At 42.4% G+C, this 23971-nt stretch overlaps 1 protein-coding gene across 1 annotated transcript in view; it reads right to left on the bottom strand.

The window, feature by feature from the left end:
- Window positions 1-3608, bottom strand: part of LHCGR (luteinizing hormone/choriogonadotropin receptor) — a 67074-nt gene extending 63466 nt beyond the window's left edge. Inside the window, exon 1 of the mRNA XM_019942536.3 lies at window positions 3404-3608. Within this exon, the coding sequence (XP_019798095.2) occupies window positions 3404-3570 (167 nt within the window). The 5' untranslated portion in view covers window positions 3571-3608. The remainder of the gene's footprint in view (window positions 1-3403) is intronic.
- Window positions 3609-23971: the final 20363 nt, after the last annotated feature.

The following is a 23971-nucleotide window of genomic DNA, read 5'->3' as shown; positions in this document are numbered from 1 at the left end:
ATCCATTTTCCCTTTTTTTTTTAACCAAATAGTGGACTTTAGATGGAAGTCTTATAAGGCAGGACTACCAAGGCCTGAAATGATTAAAACATGAACCAGCATCTACTGAGGGGCCAGTGATGAATTTTAAGGTGCTCTGTGGTACTCGCCTCCTCCGAGCCCCAGAATTGAGAAATCTACCCTTCTCTCTGCAGAATCAGACCCTGTGGATAACAGTGTAAGACCACATCCCTCTTATCCCTTATCTCATAATTTCAGCTCTCTTCTTTTTATGAACTCCTAATAACTTATTATTCATGGCATTTTCTATCTTGTAATTACTGTTTACCACTTCATTCATTCATCGTCAAGAAAAGAGGATGTAAGCAGAACCCATTCACTTTTTCTTTCCTTTGCCTCAATGTTAAGTTATACCTTCATCCATCTGTCTTCTTCTGCCAGAGCTCAGAAGTATCCCTCTCTTTTAAGATGAACCCTTCCCCTCTGATCTGACACTGATGTCTTCCTCCCACTCCCATGGGCATCTTGTACCATCATCCCTTGTGTCTTCAATCTGTCCTTCTCCATGGATTCCTTCCTCTACTCCTTTTTTTGAAGACAAAACAAAACAAGCAAAACAAAAAATTCTTTCTTAATCTTGTTTATTTTTCCATATCTCAGACTTTGAAGTTTTAATCTGATCACAGCTGCCTTTTGCAATAAATAGGTACTGGGTGTGTGTGTGTGTCAGGGGTGTTGGAGGCGATGGAGAAGAGAAGTGTCTGGCACAAAGAAGTTTAAAACATGCTCCCTGCTTTCCAGAAGATTATATCCTCCATGGAGGAATACCTTGATTCTCAAACTTTAACATGCATCAGAATCACCTGGGGAGCTTGTTAAAATACAGATTGCTGGACTACACCTTCAGAGTTTCTGATGCAGAAACTGGGGCCTGAGAGTATGCATTTCTAACATTTTCCAGGTGGTACTTATGCTGCTGGTATGAAGAACATGGCCTTAAAGAAACTACCCTCCTATTCGTTCTATGCATCCTCTTGTCATATGGACGTTGAAGTCACCTTATCGTGCTGAAAAACTTATCCCCTTTTGGCTTTTATAGGCTCCACCTCCATAGGCTTCTCCCTTGAAGGATGAGGTCATCTCTCAATTATCTGCTCCTTGGGAAGCCTGACTTTGTGCGGGCCAGAGCGCGTGCTGACCTAAGGGGTTTAAATGTCTAGGAGGAGATGCTGCTGGTGTGCATGCCAAGATAATGCATGTGAAGGGAGGGAGTCAGGGATTCTCTAGAATCCCACAGGGATGTTCAGAGCCTGGACAGCTGGCTTCTTTTGGGGAGTGGGACTAACCAGCCTCAGCATGCCAGCAGTACTTATTTTGTACCTGTTTCCCACTTCCATCCCCAAACCTAGTTAACCCTGTAAAATCTTTCTGAGGTGTTCGAGGCTTCTTTAAACTGTGCCGTGGGGCAGTGAGAGAATTTGTTTCTGTTTTAGTCTTTTCACTTCAGCCTACTCCAGGGAAGAGGTACTACTCTCCTGAGGCCAGTGTGGGTGTGGCAGCAGGAATTGTTGAGAGACCTCAGTGAAAAGCTGAATCTGAAAGGGGCTGGGACTTGCCTCACCCATGCCTGGCTCACCCATGCCTGTCTCCTGGTAGAAACCAGGAGGTTTTCTAACTCAGTGCCAATTTGGAGAAGCTGAGAATTTTTTTTTCTTCTGTTTTTTAAGGAAGGGGTAATTTTCTTACAAAAACTAGCAAATATAAAAAGATAGCAGGTGAAGTCCTGTCTTTGCGACTCAATAGCTGTGGGACCTTGGGTTGATTTTTCCAACTCTTTGGATCTCAGGTTCTTATAACCTGTATGATAAGTACCAGGTGAGTGAGAAAGGCCCAGTGTTAGTGGCACAATCATCCTTAAGAGCAAGATGGGAGGCTTGTCAGGGAAGGACAAGGGCTGGGACTCGGAAGGCAGCTTCTATGGGTTTATTGATTGATTGAAACAAATTCTATTAGCGTGGTCCTCACCCTCAGGGAATTGAGCTGACAAGATAATTAACGCAAACCAATTAATATAAGCCCCTCAACCTTTAAACTGTATCTCTCAACCACAAATATTCCCCAAAGGCCACTAACTGTCCCAGAGGAGAATCTCAGCCCTTCAGGAGGGTGGAGGAATTCCCTCCATCAAGCAAGCTCCTGACAGACTGCTGGGAGCCCAAGGACATGGGGCGGGGGGATCTCTTTCCTCCCCCAGCATGGAATTCCATCACGTCTAATGGTTAGAACATAACCAACACCTCTACCAGCCTGGTGCCTTTTGGACACTTTTATAGTCTTCTTCTTTTTTTTCTTTCCTTTTCTCTTTAAACAATGTTATCAAGATGTAATTTATATACTCTAAAATTCACCCATTTTAATTGTACATTGCGATGGTTTTTAGTATGTTCATGGAGTTGTGCAACCATAACCACCCTCTAATTTTAGATCATTTTCATCACCACAAAAAGCAGCAGCCATTAGCAGTCACTGGGCCTTCACTCCAACCTGATGGCTACTCATCTCCTTTCTGTCTATCTGGACATTTCACAGAAAGAGAACCACATAATATGTAGTACCTTTTCCCGAAAAAGTGTCTGGTGACACTCAGATACGCTAGTATCGAAGACCGCCCTCTCCTCTATACCCCATCACTACAGCCGCCAGCTTCCTCCACCTGCCTGCCAGTGTATACAGCTCCCTAAGGGGTGGTGGTGTGCCAGAGCTGGAACTCAAGGCCTCACATCGAGTCGGCAACCAGATTGAAATGCAAGTACATCTGATCAGACAACCAGGCTGAAATGCAAGTACATCTGGGGCTGGGGTGGAGCGATGACTTGTATGCTCACTAAAGTGTAGGGGAGCACTGGTTGTGGGATGCGCTAGCCAGCAGTCCCCATTGAGTGACCAGGTCACGCCTGGACACTGGGCCCGAGCGCCCCATTCCTAGAGGAACATAGGGTAAACAGAGCACACAGTAACCTTCGCCATCCTGGCTGGCCCAAGGCTCAAAGAACACGCAAGACTTCTCCGGGCAGAGATAGCTGCTGACTGAGGAGCATGACACCCCGTCCCCTTCTGGCAGCTGCAGGGAGCGAAGCCATCCCGTGTGGCCTCTGGGCAGTTCCACGCCCCTGGCCGTGGCCCCAACCAGGGTGAAAGAGAGGGCCTGGGGCCATCTGGGGCTGGAGGGTGCTCGGGACCCCAACCCCAGGTGTGGCGGGGCGTGGCAAAGACGCCAAACTTGGGCTTATCACCCTGAGAGGTGGTGCAGCGTCTTTCTCCTAGCATCCAGGGGACCAAAGAGCAGGGAGGCAAGGCGGCCGGAGCGAGCGAGGGTGCCGGGGCGGGGGCGCCGCGTACTCACAGTCGGCTGAGGCCGGCCCGCGGGCCGGGGCAGCGCAGGGCGCCGTCGGGCGGGCAGCTGCAGGGCTCGGGGCAGGGCTCCCCGCGCAGCGCCCGGGGCAGCGGCGGCGGCGGCGGCAGCAGCAGGAGCAGCAGCAGCGGCCGCAGCGCGGGGGACCACCGCCCCATGGCCGGGAGCCTGAGCGCGGGCTCCTGCGGCTGGGCCAGTGCCCGGGACAGCCCGGGAGCGCAGCCCGCGCCCCTCTCCCCGCCCACTGGCCTGCCCTCCGGCTCCTCCCGCGCCGGCCCGCCCCTGCCCCCCCCCATCCCCGACGGCGCCCCCGCTGCTGAGTCTCCGCTCTGCCTCGACCCAGGACAGTGGCCTGAGGGACCCCATCACCTCCTCTCTGCTGCGTTCCCCAGCCTGGCCTCTGCATCTCCAAATGGTCCTAGTTACAGGAGGTAGTGTGTGGAAGTGGTGAATGCTTTGGATACGGGAAGAGGTGGGGAGTTCTGAATTCTCGTCCTGGCTCTGCTCTAACTATGAGTGTGAAGTTGAGCGAGTTGTGTTCCTTTCCCGAATCTCTCTTATTACATCTGTGAGAGGGACGGACTGATGATACTCGATACCAGCCCTGGCCGCTTCAGAAGGGGTGAAAGACGCTCCTCCTCCACTCTTTCATTCTCAGCCCCCAAATCCTTTCCCACTCTCTCCCAGCAACTCCTTCAGGCTATGGGTAATCTCTGTCCTCCCAACAACCCCGGTAATTTTTCTCTTGGTTGTAACCACTTTCCTCCTAACAGTAGTGATTTGAGCGTGTTCTCTACCTTCACTATAGACTGTGAGGTCCTAGAAAGCAAAGTCCAGTTCAGATTTATTTTTATATTTCTGGCTTCTACATGGTAAGTCCTCAATAAAGATGTGTTCAATGAATGAAACTGCTATAATAATGTACAGCAGCCGCTGCAATGGGAGGCCCAGGATAGGCTAGACCCTGTGACAGGTTCTCTTCCTCACATCACATCTAAGTTTCACCATAAACTAGAAGGGTGTTTGCAACGAGAAAAATGATGTCCTGAGAGGTTACGTGACTTCTGCGAAATCACAGAGCTCTTAAATCACTAGTGGAAACCTGTTTGAACTCATGTCTCTCACTCACTTTGTCTTACCTATGAAAAAAATTAATATATGATTTACATACCAAGGACTTGAAAAGGAGACAAATTTTATGGTTAACCACGGGGATGCAAAATTTCCCCTATTTAATTTCATCATTAAAACACTTTTCCTTTCCTCCTTCCAAGGACTCTGTTTGGATTCTGGAAAGAGGTGGACTTTGAGAGCTGGGAAGGTGTCTAAGACTCTACAGACAGGAAGTAAAAGAACAGAGTTCCTTCTTTTTGTTTTGAAGCTAACTCTCAAGGTCAGACCAGCTAAGTCACCAGTCTGTAGTGTCTTGTGAGTCTCCTGCCTGAGGAAGGTAGTTTTGTTTTTTCTTTTCTGCGGTACGCGGGCCTCTCACTGTTGTGGCCTCTCCCGTTGCGGAGCACAGGCTCTGGATGCACAGGCCCAGCGGCCATGGCTCACGGGCTCAGCCACTCTGCGGCATGTGGGAATCTTCCCGGACCGGGGCACGAACCCGTGTCCACTGCATCGGCAGGCGGAACTCTCAACCACTGCGCCACCAGGGAAGCCCAGATTTATTTTTTTTAATTAAAAAAAAAATCGTATGGCTTTGGCCACATTGTGCTAGATGGCATAAAAAAACAACAACAAAGCTTTTGTCTATAATATTGTCTTTCTTCTCTGGATCCCTCTCTTCTACTGTTTACCTGATCTCCTTACCCTTTCATACCACTGTATATGCTATTCACTCACCTGGAATGATTTTCTCTTCCTTTCCCATATTCCATTAGGTAAACTCCTGATTGTCCTTCAAAACTCAGCCCAAAGTCATTTCCACTGTAATGCCTTCCTGGACCCAACCTAGCTGAGTAATTGTGCCCATAGCACTTGATTTTATGGCCTGTGATATAACACTCTGTAATTATTGCTTTAGTTTTGCTCCCCCCTTACTATTCATCTTAGTATTGCTAGGACATGTTTCTAGCTCCTAATAGGTGCTCAGTATATTACTGTTGAATAACAAGATGAATAAATGAAACCCAAGCACAGATCTATATATAGATGCTTGGTAAATCATCTGAGATGAGTTTAACAGACTTGCTTGATTAATTCTCAACCACTATGGATCTATCTGGATAAGTATCAAGTAATTACTCATGACTACTTTGAGGTCACGTTTTCTTTCCCCTTTTAATTTGTCAGATTTTGGTAAGGGAGTTGGGATAGCACTGGCTTTTCAAACGTTTCCACCATGTAGCATGAAGTGCAGGAGGGAAGGAATGAATAACTCAAGGTGGCCGAGTGGCATTTATTCCAAGTCTTATGTTTTATGTGGCTTTTTCTTTTTACTTCATAGCATTTCTGTTATATAAAATGAACCATTGTTCTCACTCATCCCTGGAGAACCATTTGATTCTGTGCTTGGATATCCTTGGGGGCTACTTACACTCCAGTAGGAGAAGTTTTGGGCAGTCAGGATATCTTGACCATCATCAATAGTGTGACTTTGGTCTTCAGTTTCCTTATCTGTAGGAGGAGGGGTTGGAGTCCACGATCCCTAAGGCTTTTCTAGCTCTAAAATGCAAGGACTTTGTGTATTATTAATGCACTTATTGTATCGGAAGTAGAAGGAGTTGAATTGTTTACATTGATTTCTTATTGCTTGTCTTGGATTGGAAATCAAATCCTGTTTATGAAGAGGTGAAGTTGTTTATTTGGAAGAAAACTCACAACTGTAATGAGTTTTCATAAAATTTTTCTATCTATGAGTAATTTCAGTTGGATCTTAATCATCACGTCAGTTCTTGCAATGTACCTCTTATAACAAAATCATATGGAATTGTTTGCTATAATCACAAAAGTTTGTTACAATGGAACTTACCTATCCTACTCATTAATATGTGACCTATTTAGAGTGAATATTTTTAAACCTGAAGGACTTCTGAGTCATATAACTATGCTTATAGTTGCTTTTGTCACAGAACTGCAAAAGAGCATGACCCACAAGGATTGCTAATTATATTTTGCTGACAAACTAAAGTTCATGGAATTCAGAAGAAGTTTATTCTACCTTAGAGATATAAAAATATCTGACACCACAACTCAGAAATCCTAATAGAGCTCTCCAGAATTCTAGAACAGAGCTTCTCATATTGTAGGGGACAGAAGTATCATTTGGGAAGCTTTAAAAACAAAGATTCCTGGGACACCCTCTCTAAAGAGATTCTGAATTAATTGGCATGGAGTGGGGTCCAGGAGTCTGCATTTTAACAAGCACCCCATGGAATTTTGATGCACAGGGTTGCCAGAGCACAACTGGCGAAACACTAAAATGGAAATTCTAGAATTAATTTTGCTTTGGGAAGACAAAGTTCAAGAATCTTTTTGCAGGACTCTGAGTGAAGCCTAAGAATTGGGATGCACTGTCAAAGAAACCTGGTGTATACAAGCACATGCATAAAATAGCATTGTGTGTGTGTGTGTGTGTGTGTGTGTGTGTGTGTGTTTACAAAAGTGCTCAATTGGTTGTAATGCTGAAGCTTTTCCTTTTAAGTAGCAATCAGTTCACTTACTTTAAGTTTTTTCTTTTCTGGCGGGAGTGAGCAATTTTACAAGATCATGGATCCTGTTTTTCTTCATGTCTTACTAGATCAAAACTCAACAGCACTTGATGTCACACTAAGACATTGGAGTTGGAAGAAGTCAGCAAAGTAATAAAAAAAACCCCTCAAATACAAGGCAAGATTCTGTGCTTCTGAACACATGCCCTATGAGTACCATAACTGATACATCTTCCTCTTAAAAGCAGTGGTTTTACCTTTTCCTCAGAAGAAATGTGAATGTAAGGGCAGAGGAAGAAAAAATGTGTAAGAAAAGAAAGAAAAAATGGAGTTATGCCTGTCAGTTGTCCACTTTTGCCACTTGGAACAAAAAACAAAACAAAGAAAATAAAAAAAGATGATCCCTGAAAGTTACATTCTGATATTTCATGCAACCTCTCTGTTGCCTGCTTGAAAATTTCATCCATGTTGTGGAACAGAGATGTGGTCAGCTGTGTGCCACCTCCAATGTGGCCCTGGGGTTCCTGTGGGCCTTGAGAGGAACTCAACGCTACAGGCTGATGGTCACCTGGGCCCTGGTCCTAGGAGTGGGTCTGGAAATGGAGGGTGAAGGCTGGTCTGGGGCATGAGATTCCTTCTGCAACGCTGACAGAGAGAGAGCTAGAGAAGGGGGCTTGCCTTTTTGGTTATGTTGCTGGAAGGCTGTGAATGAATTGGGGGCTGCTGTCCTCCTTGTCTCCTGGAAAAAGCCTGTCTGTTCTGGCAATGACTAAAGCTACTGAGAGAAAAACAGAGATGAGAGACACATTGGGAGACAGACCAGAGGCCAGCACCTCCCCTGGCCTTGCCAATGTAATGAGCCAATACATCACCTCTTTCGCTTAAAAGCAAATTGAAATTGAATCTCACTCATTTGCAACCAGAATTCCTAATCTCCACTATCAGCCTTGCTGTGACCTTTATTCTGTCTACCTCCTTCACCCCTTCTCAGCTGGGAAAGAAATAGGACTTTTCTATTCTTATATCTGTCATAGGACTCATCACAAACACAGTGAATTTTTCCCCTTTGCACTGGCAGCATTTATCACAGTGCTTCTGGGAATAAAGGAGTGGAGTCAGTGAATGAACAAATGAATGAATGATAAATGAGTGAACAAAGAGGTAGTGACATAGAACCATATTATTCTTTCTAGAGAAGCTGCATTTTGCTAAAGAATTCACAAAACATTCTTTGCATTTGAGGCAATGCCTCCTAGCAAACGGAGACCTTGGTTTAGAAATAAAATCTCAAGCTAAAATATTAGCTAGAGCCAATACAAGGAAAGAGAGAAAACTTTCTGAAATGGTGAAATAAATCCACAAGGAAACAGGATTTGATTTTTTTTTTAAACATCTTTATTGGAGTATAATTGCTTTACAATGGTGTGTTAGTTTCTGCTTTATAACAAAGTGAATCAGCTATACATATACATATATCCCCATATCTCCTCCCTCTTGCAGGATTTGATTTTTAAAAGCAGATATAGCATTAATCAAAGTGTGTACCACAGGATACTGGTTGCCTGCCATGCTCATTGGTAATATTTAGGGAAAATGTGTCAAAGTTCAAGAAATTTGGGAAGAATTGGGTTAAAAAAGTTAAATAAGGTTCTTTACTAGACAATTTCTCAGAACTTTTAACATGCACTCTGAATCTCCAAGAGGGCCATAGCATATGGCCCTGTGACTTTGGGACATGTTTTGAGAATACGGATTTGGGAAAACAGGTTGAGAAAACTGAGTTATTCACAAATGTTCAGGCACTTGACTTTTGGGGCAAAGAACTCTTTCACTGAACTAGAAGCCAGAGCTGACCTTAGCATGGATATAGCCCACTAATGTGTGGCTTTGGTGGTGAAAGGCAAGGTTGCCTGGATCCCTCTCTGAGTATTCCATCCTCTGAGTATTTTTAGATACTCAAGATCTAGAAATCCCAATGTTATCAATATGTTATTTTAGGCTAAGCATTGCTTTCCCAGGTCTCCTTTAAAAATGAAAATACAGCACAGGGTGAGAGCATATTGATTCGATTGTATCTTCACCTGAATTATTAATTTTTAGAATACTTTTTGAAGTCCATGTGTATGTCGAGTTTAGGAGGTAGACGCCCTTTGCCAGCACAGAGGGAAGAGCTCGCAGAAAGCTTCCTCCCGTGAGAGCTGTGTCAGGACCCCGGTCTGTGATCTGCCTTCAGATGCATTTAAAACACAGAGATCAGGGCCTGGAGAGTGAAGAAAACCTCTGTTTTCCTCCCGGCTGCTTTGTGTGGAGGCAGCGGCCCTCTCCCCTCACCCTGCTGCTCTCATCCTGTCCTGGGCGGGCATGGTGACGGGCTGTCAGGCCTGCTGAGAGAGCCCCTTGCTGGGTGCGGCTCTATTAGAGATGCACGGAGAGCCGTACCATCTGTCTGCCTACTGCTGATCATATCTGTCACATTGAGTTATGCTTTCCGGACATGATGTGGCATGCAGACAAACAGAAAGGCCAGTCATTACCCTAGGGTCTGCAAGGCCTTTATCAAAAGGCGAATCTCCTTCAAAGATTAGTTTGGAAATAGCCGTCAGTACTGAACGGTGCACGTGGGGCCCATGGACTGGAAGAATGGTGGTCCTGTTTTCATCACAAGGGAATGTAGCAGGGGCTGACTTGCAACAGTGCTGAGGGGGCCTGTGAGAGAGGGGCCATGCTGGAAGATGAGGAGTGCTATTAGGATGTGTGGAGTTTGAGGTGACATCAGGCTGGAGAGACCCAGGAGGTGGCTGAACCTCACTGGTGCGGAGCAAGGGAAACAGTGAAATGGGAGAGACAAACTTGGGTTTTCTACATCAGTGGTTGTCAAGTTCTTAGAATCACTTCTGGGAAGTTGATTAAGAGGCAGATGCAGGGAGATTCTGCTTCTGTACATTGGCATCAGGATAGGAAATGTGCGTTTTAAAAGTATCTCAAGTGACTTTTTTTGGAGAAGGGACCCCATTCTACCCTCTGAGAAACACTGCTCCAGAGTGATTAATGAAACCCTGGGAGAGATTGCTGGAAGAGAAAAGACGTGGGCTCAGGACGGCATGGCAGGCAGGATACCTACCAGGAAGGAGGAGGAATCAAAGGAGCTATCAGGGGCTTCCCTGGTGGCGCAGAGGTTGAGAGTCCGCCTGCCAATGCAGGGGACACGGGTTCGTGCCCTGGTCCGGAAAGATCCCACATGCCGCGGAGCGGCTGGGCCCGTGAGCCATGGCCGCTGAGCCTGCATGTCCGGAGCTTGTGCTCCGCAACGGGAGAGGCCACAACAGTGAGAGGCCCCCGTACCGCAAAAAAAAAAAAAAAAAAAAAAAAGGAGCTGTCAGAGCCGGCTGTGCAGCAGAGAATAGACTATCCATGCAGGAAACGAGACAAATGATAGACAAACACAAAGTAAATTTTTTTCTTCCTTGAATTTAAAGCTACAAAAATTAAAGAAAATCCTGTGTATGACTTTACTTCTACTAACTAGCCAAGAGAAATGTCAGTTACAGGAAACACCAAATGGTAGAGAAATAACTGTAAAACAAATACACTCATGTGTTGAAAATGGTTTAAGCCTTTTGGAAAGCAATGTGGTAATTCCCATCCAGATCTAGGCATATGTGTATGCTCCTCAATCCAGTGACCCTAGAACTGAGGATTTTCCAAAGAAAATAATTGAACAGACTAAAAATGCCATGAGAATGGAGATGCTCGGTATGGTCCATTCCACATGACACATTTGAAATAAACTGAATATTCAGCAGTATTACAGTGATTTAAAGAAATTATGATTCATTTAATCAATGTAGTATGCAGTAACGAAATAATTTGAGAGACATAGGAAAGTTGAATGTGTTAAGAAGTCAGAATACAAAGTAATATTTACACTGTAAATCCAATAAGGTAAACATATTCCTTTGAGGAGAAAAACAACGGAGAGTCATTTTCTGTCCTAATCCTACACCTCCAAGTCAGCTCAGGACATCATGTACTGTATACCCGGTAATCCATAAACCAAAACACAGATACCAGTTGGTGTTAGATGTTTCTCACATGGCCAAGATAGCTCTGCAAACATCCTGCCCCTCCCCTCTCGCTAGCTTCATTATTGGTTTGGTTTCCAACTCTTCCTTCCCACTCTTGCCTCTTTATACAAGCTTAGGATGCCACGTCTGACCCTCCTCACTTTATATTAGCATGTGGCTTCTTCCACTCCTGACTTTCATCTTCCCCTCAGACCCTGCTGTGACTGGCTGTCCCAGTGTCAGACCACCTCAGGTACTAACACCCATTTCAACAGTCCTTTAATGTGTTTAAGTTTTTACTTTACAAAAATCACATCAAAGTAATGTTCTTGCTAAAACTATCCCAATGGCTTTAAACAGCTAATATGGAAACATATAATACTTTCTCATATTCCTCCCCCATCCACAGCCCTGGCATTTGCTTCCTTTCTAATTAACTGCTGTGTATTTTATTCTCTTTATTTTTGTTGTGTGATTTAATCGTCTATCATGTAACAAATTACCACAAACTAAGCAGCCTAAAACGACACATATTTGTTATTGCACAGTTGCTGTGGGTCAGGAGTTTGGGCACGGCTTAGTTAGTAGAGAGTGGGCAGGATCTGGGAGAGGAGATGCTGGCCTAATTTCTCTGGATACAGACTTTCAATGGATAGAGCTGGGGTTTTTTTTGTTGTTTTTTGAAATTTATTATTTATTTTTGCTGTGTTGGGTCTTTGTTTCTGTGCGGGGGCTTTCTCTAGTTGTGGTAAGCGGGCCACTCTTCATCGTGGTGCGCGGGCCTCTCACTGTCGCGGCTTCTCTTGTTGCGGAGCACAGGCTCCAGAGGCGCAGGCTCAGTAGTTGTGGCTCACGGGCCCAGTAGCTCCACGGCATGTGGGATCCTCCCAGACCAGGGCTCGAACCCGTGTCCCCTGCATTAGCAAGCAGATTCTCAACCACTGCGCCACCAGGGAAGCCCCTGGATAGAGCTGTTTTTTAGCCCCACATTTTAGCCCCTTCACCTTCTGCAATAAGCTGCAACTCCAAGTCCTGAGCCTTTCTGGATCTGCTGGTGGAATTGGCTCAATGCCTGTCAGCTTTCCGTTCCACTGAGTTTTGGGTCACACTGCTTACAGTAGCTACTGCTCCTCTGTCTGCTTGTTATCTTCCAAATATTTGTTGAAATCTTTCACCTGCAGTTATGCATTAGTCTGGGTCCTCCAAGAGGCAGATTTCAAGATAATATTAAATGTGCAAAGATTTTATTAGAGAACTGCCTTTGTGAGAGAATATGGGGAAGGAGCCAGAAAAGGCTGAGAGAGCATGAGACTGAGATGAGAATGAAGGAGAGGAGGGAGGAAGGCTGGGCGGAGCATCCCGGACCACAGTGCGGTGTAAGGCCGTTCAGCAAGGCTGGTAGGAGTCCTTGAGCCAAAGCTGGCTGTTGGAAGAGTCTTGAGTCTCCCGGGAATGGGCTTGCCTTAGTTCCTTGCCATGCTCAGTCACTGGTAGGGAGCAATCTCAGGGAAGCATGTCTTGGGCCCAAACTCAGCCGTGGATTATAGGTGAGTTTCAGAGCACAGCAGCAGGGGGCCCTTTGTCAATTACACTCCAGTAGATGGAGGCCTGAGGAGTCTCATGGCTGCCACAAATGATTTCTTCTCTCATTCCCTTTATCCTTTGGATGATTCCTTTTTTGGGGGGAGTAGCGTGGCTGTGTTTGAAAAAAAATCCTTACTATATTTTAGTGGCATCTAAGGAGGGAAAGAAAATAGATGGTATAGTTCTATGTTCATTTTATCAATCGGTTGAACTAATTTTCTCTAAAACTTATTTAATATATTTGTACTTTAAAAAAAAGTTTAAAAGAAGGAGGAAAACGTGGTCAGAAGTGTCATAGGCAGAAAGCTGGAGGAGGATGGAGACAGAGAAAAGGCTGTGTGATGTGTGCTAACTAGGAAGTTGCTCGTGGGTGAACTTACTGCTGGTTCCACAGCTGGGGGGTGGTGAAAGTCAGCTTGAAAGAGACTGAGGAGTGAGTAGGTGCAGACAAGTCTGTCAAGAAATCTGGTGGTGAAGGGAAGGAGAAGAAGAGTTAACCTAGGGGTGAGCTGGGTAGAGGAAAGGGAGCTCCTAACAGGTTCATTAGTAGATACAAAGAGCCAGAATGCGGGGGAGAGATAGAGGATGCAAATAAGAAAGGACATTATGAACAGGGTCTAAGAGGAGGCAGGGGAGGGGATGGGATCAAGAACGCACGTGGATGGCTAGTTCAGAAAATAGGAGAGATGCTTCTCCCAGAGAGATAGGGGCAAAGCAGGGAGGGAGGTGCAGACGTAAAGAAATGTTTCAGTGTTTTATCAGTTAGGAATGCTTTTAGTTGCAAGAAGCAGAAACTTGACTACTGTGGTTATGTAAGTAGGGATTTATGTGATAGGCAGTTCAGAGCAAGTATGGCAGCAATAAGATGCTGCCAAGGACTCACGATCCTTCCATCTTTCTGCTCCATCTTACTCTGTGAATGAATGAATGAATGAGCAAAATATTGGGAGATAACTATAATATTCCCATTGGGTCTTTTCTCATTTACTGTTTAACCCATTAATTGAATCATGGAATAAATATTCCATGGAATATTCCAAGGAATAAATATTACTTATACAGATCCCTAAGAAAAAAATGCTTTTCTCTTTCAGTGAAAACAGTGTGAATGATCAAACTGTGATTTGTTTAGATAATCCGATATGTTAACAAACTGAATATCACATTACTTTAAATAATATGTAAATGAGGTAGGAACATGAAAAAAATCTAGATTCTGTGATGTTAAGTATTGAAAATAAAACCTTAATATGGGTACATTGATAGCAATTATGAAAAATTATATCTGTACAGTATTAAAGCAAGGAGAGACCATTATATCTTGACACTAGTTTAGGTTTTATGGTAAAGAAGGCTGGAAATTTTCTTTTTTCTTTTTTCCCCCCCCAGTTTTGTTGACAGACATCATTGTATAAAGTTAAGGTGTACAGCTAAATGGTTTCACTTACATGCATAATGAAATGATTACCACAGAAAGTTTGGTTAGTATCCATCTTCTCATATGGATATCATAAAAAGAAAAAGCAAAAACAAAAGAGAAAAAAATTTTTTTATTATGATGAGAGCTCTTAGGATTTGCTCTCTTACCCACTTTCCTGTATGTCATGCAGCAGTGTTAGCTATAGTCGTCAGGTTGTACATTACATCCTTAGTACTTATTTATCTCATAACTGGAAGTTTGTACCTTTTGACCACCTTCCTCCAATCTGCCCTCCACCACCCCCGCTGCCCCTCTGGTAACCATAAATCTGATCTCTTTTTCTGAGTTTGGTTTTTTTTTTTTTAAGATTTCACATATAAATGAGATCATACAGTATTTGTCTTCTCTGTCTGACTTATTTCACTTAGTATAATGCCCTCAAGTTTCATCCATGTTATGGAAATGGCAGGATTTCCTTGTTTTCCTATGGCTGAATAATTTTCTATTTTATACATACATATAATAAATATAAATATATAAATGTGATTATATATGACATTTTCTTTATCCATTCATCCATCAATGGACACTTAGGTTACTTCCATGTCTTGGCTATTGTAAATAATGCCACTGTGAACATGGGGGTGCAGATATCTTTTTAGGTTAGTGTTTTCATTTCATTTGGCTATACTCCCAAAAGTGGAATTGCTCGGTCATATGGTAGTTCTATTTTTAATTTTTTGAGACTCCTCCGTACTCTTTTCCACAGTGGCTGTACCAGTTTACAGTCCCACCAAGAGTGCACAAGATTTCTCTTTTCTCTACATGTTTGCCAGCATTAGTTATCTCTTGTCTTTTTGATGATGCCAATTCCAACAGGCATGAGGTGATACCTCATTATGGTTTTGATTTGCATTTTCTTAATTATGTGATGTTAAGTATCTTTTTATATACCAGTGGCCATTTGTATATCTTCTTTGGAAAAATATGTTTACGTTGTTTGCCCATTTTAAATTGTGTTATTTGTTTTTTGCTTGAGCTGTATGAATTCTTCATATATTTTGAATATTAACCCCATATCAGATATATGGTTTACAAATATTTTTTTCCCCATTCTGTAAGTTGTCTTTTCCCTTTGTTGATTGTTTCTTTTGCTGTGTGGATTTTTCTTTTTTGATGATTCTGTTTATATTTCACTATTAAGTTGTTGATTTATAATTAAAAAGTTAAAGAGCCCATATGGAACATTCCTTGAGATCCCCTAGAAGAAAGGCACTCCAAAAATATAAACATGGTCATCAAATTATTATCACATCATAAATGCACATGCAAGGATGGTCATTGAATTCTGGTAACTAGCTGGGTTCCAGTTGGAATGTTGGTGTGATTGAGTCTCTGTGGGTCTTCTTGCAATGGTCAGCCTGCAGTGAGGTTTCTTGGCGCTGGGGGAGGGTGAACAAGGTGGTGTCATCTATGTGATGTCTGAAGGCCTCTTCCCCAAATATTTCTCTACCTCCCATACAGGTCTGCAGTTCTTTTTCTGGGTGGCAGCGTGTGTGTGTGTGTGTGTGTGTGTGTGTGTGTGTGTGTGTGTGTGGAAGTGTTTTCCTTTGTTGCAGTAGAGGCATTGAGACCTTTACAGTACCTGTAAATGATTATGCTTTTCTAAAGGAAGCGTTTCAGTATCTGTGAAGGGAGAAGTATGTGAAAGGAGAGACTGGGTTCTCTGAAATCTAGCCCATTCCTAAATGTGCTGAGGATGAATCTAGATCCCAGTTCAAATGACTTTTGGTCTCTCACGCCTAAGGTCTCTCCCTTCCTCTAACTGCTTCAGAGAACCACAGGGCTGGAAGCAGCTGGGCATAGCCCTCTAATTTATCCTCCTGCCCTGTATCAGCAACTTGAAATCATTCCAGTGAAGTAAGTTTCTCTATTTTTAAAAAAATTAATTAATTTTTTGGCTGTGTTGGGTCTTCGTTTCTGTGCGAGGGCTTTCTCTAGTTGCGGTGAGCGGAGGCCACTCTTCATCGCGGTGCACGGAGCCTCTCACTGTCGCGGCCTCTCTTGTTGCGGAGCACAGGCTCCAGACGCGCAGGCGCAGTAGTTGTGGTTCACGGGCCTAGTTGCTCCGCGGCATGTGGGATCTTCCCAGACGAGGGCTCGAAACCGTGTCCCCTGCATTGGCAGGCAGATTCTCAACCACTGCGCCACCAGGGAAGTCCAGTTTCTCTATTTTTAAACACCAGAATAGGATGTTCTTCAACATCCGTCATTCATACATTCTTTGTCTGGCAAGACTCACCCCAGAAACACGTCCTTAAGCTAAACTTCCTAAACTGAGCTCCTCACCTGCAACTTTACAGCCTGTTTCTTGTTGGACTGCCATCAGAGATTAAGAACCCTTAATCATAGCCCTTCAGAATTCTTACCTGGAAGCCCTAATTAGGTGAGGGGTTATCTAACCCTCCTTTACTGAGGCTGTGCTCGGAGACCTAGGAACTCAGAGGCTGACGGATACACTTTCTAGGTCTTAGTTTCTGCCTCTGAAAAACAAGGAGAGCAATATTCGCCCTTTTCCTCCTTGCATGGACCTTGTAAGGACCCAGTAAGATGAATGAAAGTACTCTGGGAAACATGAACAAATTCAGGGTATTATTTAAATACTTCTCACTTTCCCCTTGAGTCTTACTTTGCCACAGTTTAAGGCTTCTCTGTTCCTATAGCACCGACTTTGGCATTTCATGGCATTTCTGTCAGGAGGCTCACAGCCCTCCAGCCACCCTCCCGCTCCTGCCACTGGCTCGCAGCTCTGTTCAATCTGCAGCACTGATTGTTAGGTCTGAATAGATTCCCTGGTCCACACAGACTCAGGTTAGTCTCTTCCTTTACTTCCTTTGTAACCTGCTAAATCCCTATAGACATGTGGTTCTCAATTGCGGGTGATTCTCTTCCCTTCCCCCCTTCCCATGAGGAGACATTTGGCAATGTCTGGAGTCATTTTTGGTTATCGTTATTGGTGGGATGGTTAGGGATGCTCGTCACCAATTCCAGTGTGTGTGTTGTTTTCTCCCACATCGATCTATTCTCTGACACCAGCTGAGTGTCCTATCATTCAACTCAATTCTGACGCTATCTACCCCAGAGGTGGTATCAGATTCCAAAGGTTAAGGGCACAGTCCCACAAGACTCCCCTCCACTTCAGATGACAATTTCAGGCCTAGGTTGTTACTCATGCTTCTGGCTATAAATCAGAGATTCCCACAACCCCTTCTGTGGGTTTAATTTGCTAGAGTGGCTCACAGAACTCAGGAAACCTGTATAATCACTAGATTACCAGTTTATTACAAAGGATATTGAAGGATATGAATCAACAGTCAGATGAAGAGATATGTAGGGTGAGGTCCCGAACAAAGGAGCTTCTGTTCTCATGGAGTTTAGGGCCTGGCAAGGTGGTGGGTGGAAGTGTTTGGGTTCCCCAACACTCTTTAGCTTCTAATGAAAATATCAGTTGCATAAAGGGAGTTCCAAGTGTCTTCTTACTTTATTCCTTCTTCAGCCCTCCACCTGTATTCTCCGCTCCCCATGAAAATTATGAAGATGTTTATATACTTAACAGATGTTTAAGATTTGAGCTTAAAATTCCAAATTGATGGTGGACTCATCAGCAAAGAGAAACTGGGATTCATTCTCCAGTAATTTCTGGATTGGCAGTGGACAGACATGGGTTCTGGTCCAGGCTTTGCCTCTAAATAGCTGGGTTCCTTTTGACAAGTCTTAGAATTGTAGAGCCTTTGTGTTGGAATGGAATTAGGGGTCATTTAGTCCAACCTTCTTCTTTTTTTTTTTTTTTTACATCTTTATTGGAGTATAATTGCTTTACAATGGTGTGTTAGTTTCTGCTTCATAACAAAGTGAATCAGTTATACATATACATATGTTCCCATATCTCTTCCCTCTTGCGTCTCCCTCCCTCCCACCCTCCCTATCCCACCCCTCCCTATCCCCCCCCAAGCACCGAGCTGATATCCCTGTGCTATGCGGCTGCTTCCCACTAGCTATCTACCTTACGTTTGGTAGTGTATATATGTCCATGCCTCTCTCTTGCTTTGTTACAGCTTACCCTTCCCGCTGCCCATATCCTCAAGTCCGTTCTCTAGTAGGTCTGTGTCTTTATTCCTGTCTTACCCCTAGGTTCTTCATGACATATGTTTTTTCTTAAATTCCATATATATGTGTTAGCATACGGTATTTGTCTTTCTCTTTCTGACTTATTTCACTCGGTATGACAGACTCTAGGTCTATCCACCTCGTTACAAATAGCTCAATTTTGTTTCTTTTTATGGCTGAGTAATATTCCATTGTATATATGTGCCACATCTTCTTTATCCATTCATCCGATGATGGACACTTAGGTTGTTTCCATCTCCTGGCTATTGTAAGTAGAGCTGCAATGAACATTTTGGTACATGACTCTTTTTGAATTACGGTTTTCTCAGGGTATTTACCCAGTAGTGGGATTGCTGGGTCATATGGTAGCTCTATTTGTAGATTTTAAAGGAACCGCCATACTGTTCTCCATAGTGGCTGTACCAATTCATATTCCCACCAGCAGTGCAAGAGGGTTCCCTTTTCTCCACACCCTCTCCAGCATTTATTGTTTCTAGACTTTTTGATGATGGCCATTCTGACTGGTGTGAGATGATACCTCATTGTAGTTTTGATTTGCATTTCTGTAATGATTAATGATGTTGAGCATTCTTTCATGTGTTTGCTGGCAGTCTGTATATCTTCTTTGGAGAAATGTCTATTTAGGTCTTCTGCCCATTTTTGGATTGGGTTGTTTGTTTTTTTGTTATTGAGCTGCATGAGCTGCTTATAAATTTTGGAGATTAATCCTTTGTCAGTTGCTTCATTTGCAAATATTTTCTCCCATTCTGAGGGTTGTCTTTTGGTCTTGTTTATGGTTTCCTTGGCTGTGCAAAAGTTTCATTAGGTCCCATTTGTTTATTTTTGTTTTTATTTCCATTTCTCTAGGAAGTGGGTCAAAAAGTATCTTGCTGTGATTTATGTCATAGAGTGTTCTGCCTATGTTTTCCTCTAAGAGTTTGATAGTTTCTGGCCTTACATTTAGGTCTCTAATCCATTTTGAGCTTATTTTTGTGTATGGTATTAGGGAGTGATCTAATCTCATACTTTTACATGTACCTGTCCAGTTTTCCCAACACCACTTATTGAATAGGCTGTCCTTTCTCCACTGTACATTCCTGCCTCCTTTATCAAAGATAAGGTGACCATATGTGCATGGGTTTATCTCTGGGCTTTCTATCCTGTTCCATTGATCTATCTTTCTGTTTTTGTGCCAGCACCATACTGTCTTGATTACTGTAGCTTTGTAGTATAGTCTGAAGTCAGGGAACCTGATTCCTCCAGCTCCGTTTTTCGTTCTCAAGATTGCTTTGGCTATTCGGGGTCTTTTGTGTTTCCATACAAATAGTGAAATGTTTTCTTCTAGTTCTGTGAAAATTGCCAGTGGTAGTTTGATAGGGATTGCATTGAATCTGTAGATTGCTTTGGGTAGTAGAGTCATTTTCACAATGTTGATTCTTCCAATCCACGAACATGGTATATCTCTCCATCTATTTGTATCATGTTTAATTTCTTTCATCAGTGTCCTATAATTTCCTGTATACAGGTCTTTTGTCTCCTTAGGTAGGTTTATTCCTAGATATTTTATTCTTTTTGTTGCAATGGTAAATGGGAGTGTTTTCTTGATTTCAATTTCACATTTTTTATCATTAGTGTATAGGAATGCAGGAGATTTCTGTGCATTAATTTTGTATCCTGCTACTTTACCAAATTCATTGATTAGCTCTAGTAGTTTTCTGGTAGCATCTTTAGGATTCTCTATGTATACTATCATGTCATCTGCAAACAGTGACAGCTTTACTTCTTCTTTTCTGATTTGGATTCCTTTTATTTCCTTTTCTTCTCTGATTGCTATGGCTAAAACTTCCAAAACTATGTTGAATAAGAGTGGTGAGAGTGGGCAACCTTGTCTTGTTCCTGATCTTCGTGGAAATGCTTTCAGTTTTTCCCCATTGAGCACGATGTTGGCTGTGGGCTTGTCATATATGGCCTTTATTATGTTGAGGAAAGTTCCCTCTATGCCTACTTTCTGCAGGGTTTTTATCATAAATGGATGTTGAATTTTGTCGAAAGCTTTCTCTGCATCTATTGAGATGATCATATGGTTTTTCTCCTTCAATTTATTAATATGGTGTATCATGTTGATGATTTACGTATATTGAAGAATCCTTGCATTCCTGGAATAAACCCCACTTGATCATGGTGTATGATCCTTTTAATGTGCTGTTGGATTCTGTTTGCTAGTATTTTGTTGAGGATTTTTGCATCTATGTTCATCAGTGATATTGGCCTGTAGTTTTCTTTCTTTGTTACATCCTTGTCTGGTTTTGGTATCAAGGTGATGGTGGCCTCGTGGAATGAGTTTGGGAGTGGTCCTCCCTCTGCTATATTTTGGAAGAGTTTGAGAAGGATAGGTGCTAGCTCTTCTCTAAATGTTTGATAGAATTCGCCTGTGAAGCCATCTGGTCCTGGGCTTTTGTTTGTTGGAAAATTTTTAATCACAGTTTCAATTTCAGTGCTTGTGATTGGTCTGTTCATATTTTCTATTTCTTCCTGATTCAGTCTTGGCAGGTTGTGCATTTCTAAGAATTTGTCCATTTCTTCCAGATTGTCCATTTTATTGGCATAGAGTTGCTTGTAGTAATCTCTCATGATCTTTTTTATTTCTGCAGTGTCAGTTGTTACTTCTCCTTTTTCATTTCTAATTCTATTGATTTGAGTCTTCTCCCTTCTTTTCTTGATGAGTCTGGCTAATTGATTATCTGTTTTGTTTATCTTCTCAAAGAACCAGCTTTTAGTTTTATTGATCTTTGCTATTGTTTCCTTCATTTCTTTTTCATTTATTTCTGATCTGAGTTTTATGATTTCTGTTAACTTTGGGTTTTTTTTTTTTTTGTTCTTCTTTCTCTAATTGCTTTAGGTGCAAGGTTAGGTTGTTTATTCGAGATGTTTCCTGTTTCTTAAGGTAGGATTGTATTGCTATAAACTTCCCTCTTAGAACTGCTTTTGCTGCATCCCATAGGTTTTGGGTCGTCGTGTCTCCATTGTCATTTGTTTCTAGGTATTTTTTGATTTCCTCTTTGATTTCTTCAGTGATCACTTCGTTATTAATTAGTGTATTGTTTAGCCTCCATGTGTTTGTATTTTTTACAGATCTTTTCCTGTAATTGATATCTAGTCTCATAGCGTTGTGGTCAGAAAAGATACTTGATACAATTTCAATTTTCTTAAATTTACCAAGGCTTGATTTGTGACCCAAGATATGATCTATCCTGGAGAATGTTCCATGAGCACTTGAGAAAAATGTGTATTCTGTTGTTTTTGGATGGAATGTCCTATAAATATCAATGAAGTCCATCTTGTTTAATGTATCATTTAAAGCTTGTGTTTCCTTATTTATTTTCATTTTGGATGATCTGTCCATTGGTGAAAGTGGGGTGTTAAAGTCCCCTACTATGAATGTGTTACTGTCGATTTCCCCTTTTATGGCTGTTAGTATTTGCCTTATGTATTGAGGTGCTCCTATGCTGGGTGCATAAATATTTACAATTGTTATATCTTCTTCTTGGATCGATCCCTTGATCATTATGTAGTGTCCTTCTTTGTCTCTTCTAATAGTCTTTATTTTAAAGTCTATTTTGTCTGATATGAGAATTGCTACTCCAGCTTTCTTTTGGTTTCCATTTGCATGGAATATCTTTTTCCATCCCCTTACTTTCAGTCTGTATGTGTCTCTAGGTCTGAAGTGGGTCTCTTGTATACAGCATATATATAGGTCTTGTTTTGTATCCATTCAGCCAATCTGTGTCTTTTGGTGGGAGCATTTAGAAAATTACCATTTACATTTAAGGTAATTATTGATATGTATGTTCCTATTCCCATTTTCTTAATTGTTTTGGGTTCGTTATTTTAGGTCTTTTCCTTCTCTTGCATTTCTTGCCTAGAGAAGTTCCTTTCGTATTTGTTGTAAAGCTGGTTTGGTGCTGCTGAACTCTCTCAGCTTTTGCTTGTCTGTAAAGGTTTTAATTTCTCCATCAAATGTGAATGAGATTCCTGCTGGGTATAGTAATCTTGGTTGCAGGTTTTTCTCCTTCATCACTTTAAATATGTCCTGCCATTCCCTTCTGGTTTGCAGTTTCTGCTGAAAGATCAGCGGTTAACCTTATGGGGATTCCCTTGTGTGTTATTTGTTGTTTTTCCCTTGCTGCTTTTAATATGTTTTCTTTGTATTTAATTTTTGACCGTTTGATTAATATGTGTCTTGGCATATTTCTCCTTGGATTTATCCTGTATGGGACTCTCTGTGCTTCCTGGACTCAATTAACTATTTCCTTTCCCATATTAGGGGAGTTTTCAACTATAATCTCTTCAAGTATTTTCTCAGACCCTTTCTTTTTCTGTTATTCTTCTGGAACCCCTATAATTCGAATGTTGGTGCGTTTAATGTTGTCCCAGAGGTCTCTGAGACTGTCCTTAGTTCTTTTCATTCTTTTTTCTTTATTCTGCTCTGCAGTAGTTATTTCCACTATGTTATCTTCCAGGTCACTTATCCGTTGTTCTACCTCAGTTATTCTGCTATTGATCCCATCTAGAGTATTTTTAATTTCATTTATTGTGTTGTTCATCGTTGCTTGTTTCATCTTTAGTTCTTCTAGGTCCTTGTTAAATGTTTCAATGTTTCTTGCATTTTTTCCATTCTATTTCCAAGATATTGGATCATCTTTACTATCATTATTCTGAATTCTTTTTCAGGTAGACTGCCTATTTCCTCTTCATTTGTTAGGTCTGGTGGGTTTTTATCTTGCTCCCTCAACTGCTGTGTGTTTTTCTGTCTTCTCATTTTGCTTATCTTACTGTGTTTGGGGTCTCCTTTTTGCAGGCTGCAGGTTCGTAGTTCCCGTTGTTTTTGGTGTCTGTCCGCAGTGGCTAAGGTTGGTTCAGTGTGTTGTGTAGGCTTCCTGGTGGAGGGGACCTAGTGCCTGTGTTCTGGTGGATGAGGCTGGATCTTGTCTTTCTGGTGGGCAAGTCCACGTCTGTTGGTGTGTTTTGGGGTGTCTGTGGACTTATTATGATTTTAGGCAGCCTCTCTGCTAATAGGTGGGGTTGTGTTCCTGTCTTGCTAGTTGTTTGGCATAGGGTGTCCAGCACTGTAGCTTGCTGGTCGTTGAGTGAAGCTGGGTGCTGGTGTTGAGATGGAGATCTCTGGGAGATTTTCGCCATTTGATATTATGTGCAGTTGGGAGGTCTCTTGTGGACCAGTGTCCTGAAGTTGGCTCTCCCACCTCAGAGGCATAGCACTGACTCCTGGCTGCAGCACCAAGAGCCTTTCATCCACACGGCTCAGAATAAAAGAGAGAAAAAGTAGAAAGAATTAGTAGAAGTAGAAAGAAAGAAGGAAAGAAAGGAGGGAGGGAGGGAGAGAGGGAGGGAGGAAGGAAGGAGGGAAGGAAGGAAAAAAGGAAAGAAAGAAGATAAAGTAAAATAAAATAAAGTAAGATAAAATAAAATAAAATAATTCAAATAAAAAGTAATTATTAAGAAAAAAAATTAAAACAAACAAACAAAAAAACAAAACCCAAAAAAAAAAAAACGGACGGATAGAACCCTAGGACAAATGGTGGAAGCAAAGCTATACAAAATCTCACACAGAAGCATACACATACACACTCACAAAAAGAGGAAAAGGGGA

Source organism: Tursiops truncatus, chromosome 14, assembly GCF_011762595.2.
Source record: "Tursiops truncatus isolate mTurTru1 chromosome 14, mTurTru1.mat.Y, whole genome shotgun sequence".
NCBI lineage: Eukaryota > Metazoa > Chordata > Mammalia > Artiodactyla > Delphinidae > Tursiops > Tursiops truncatus.
Note: the sequence above shows the minus strand (reverse complement) of the source record. Positions and strands in the feature narration are given on the sequence as shown.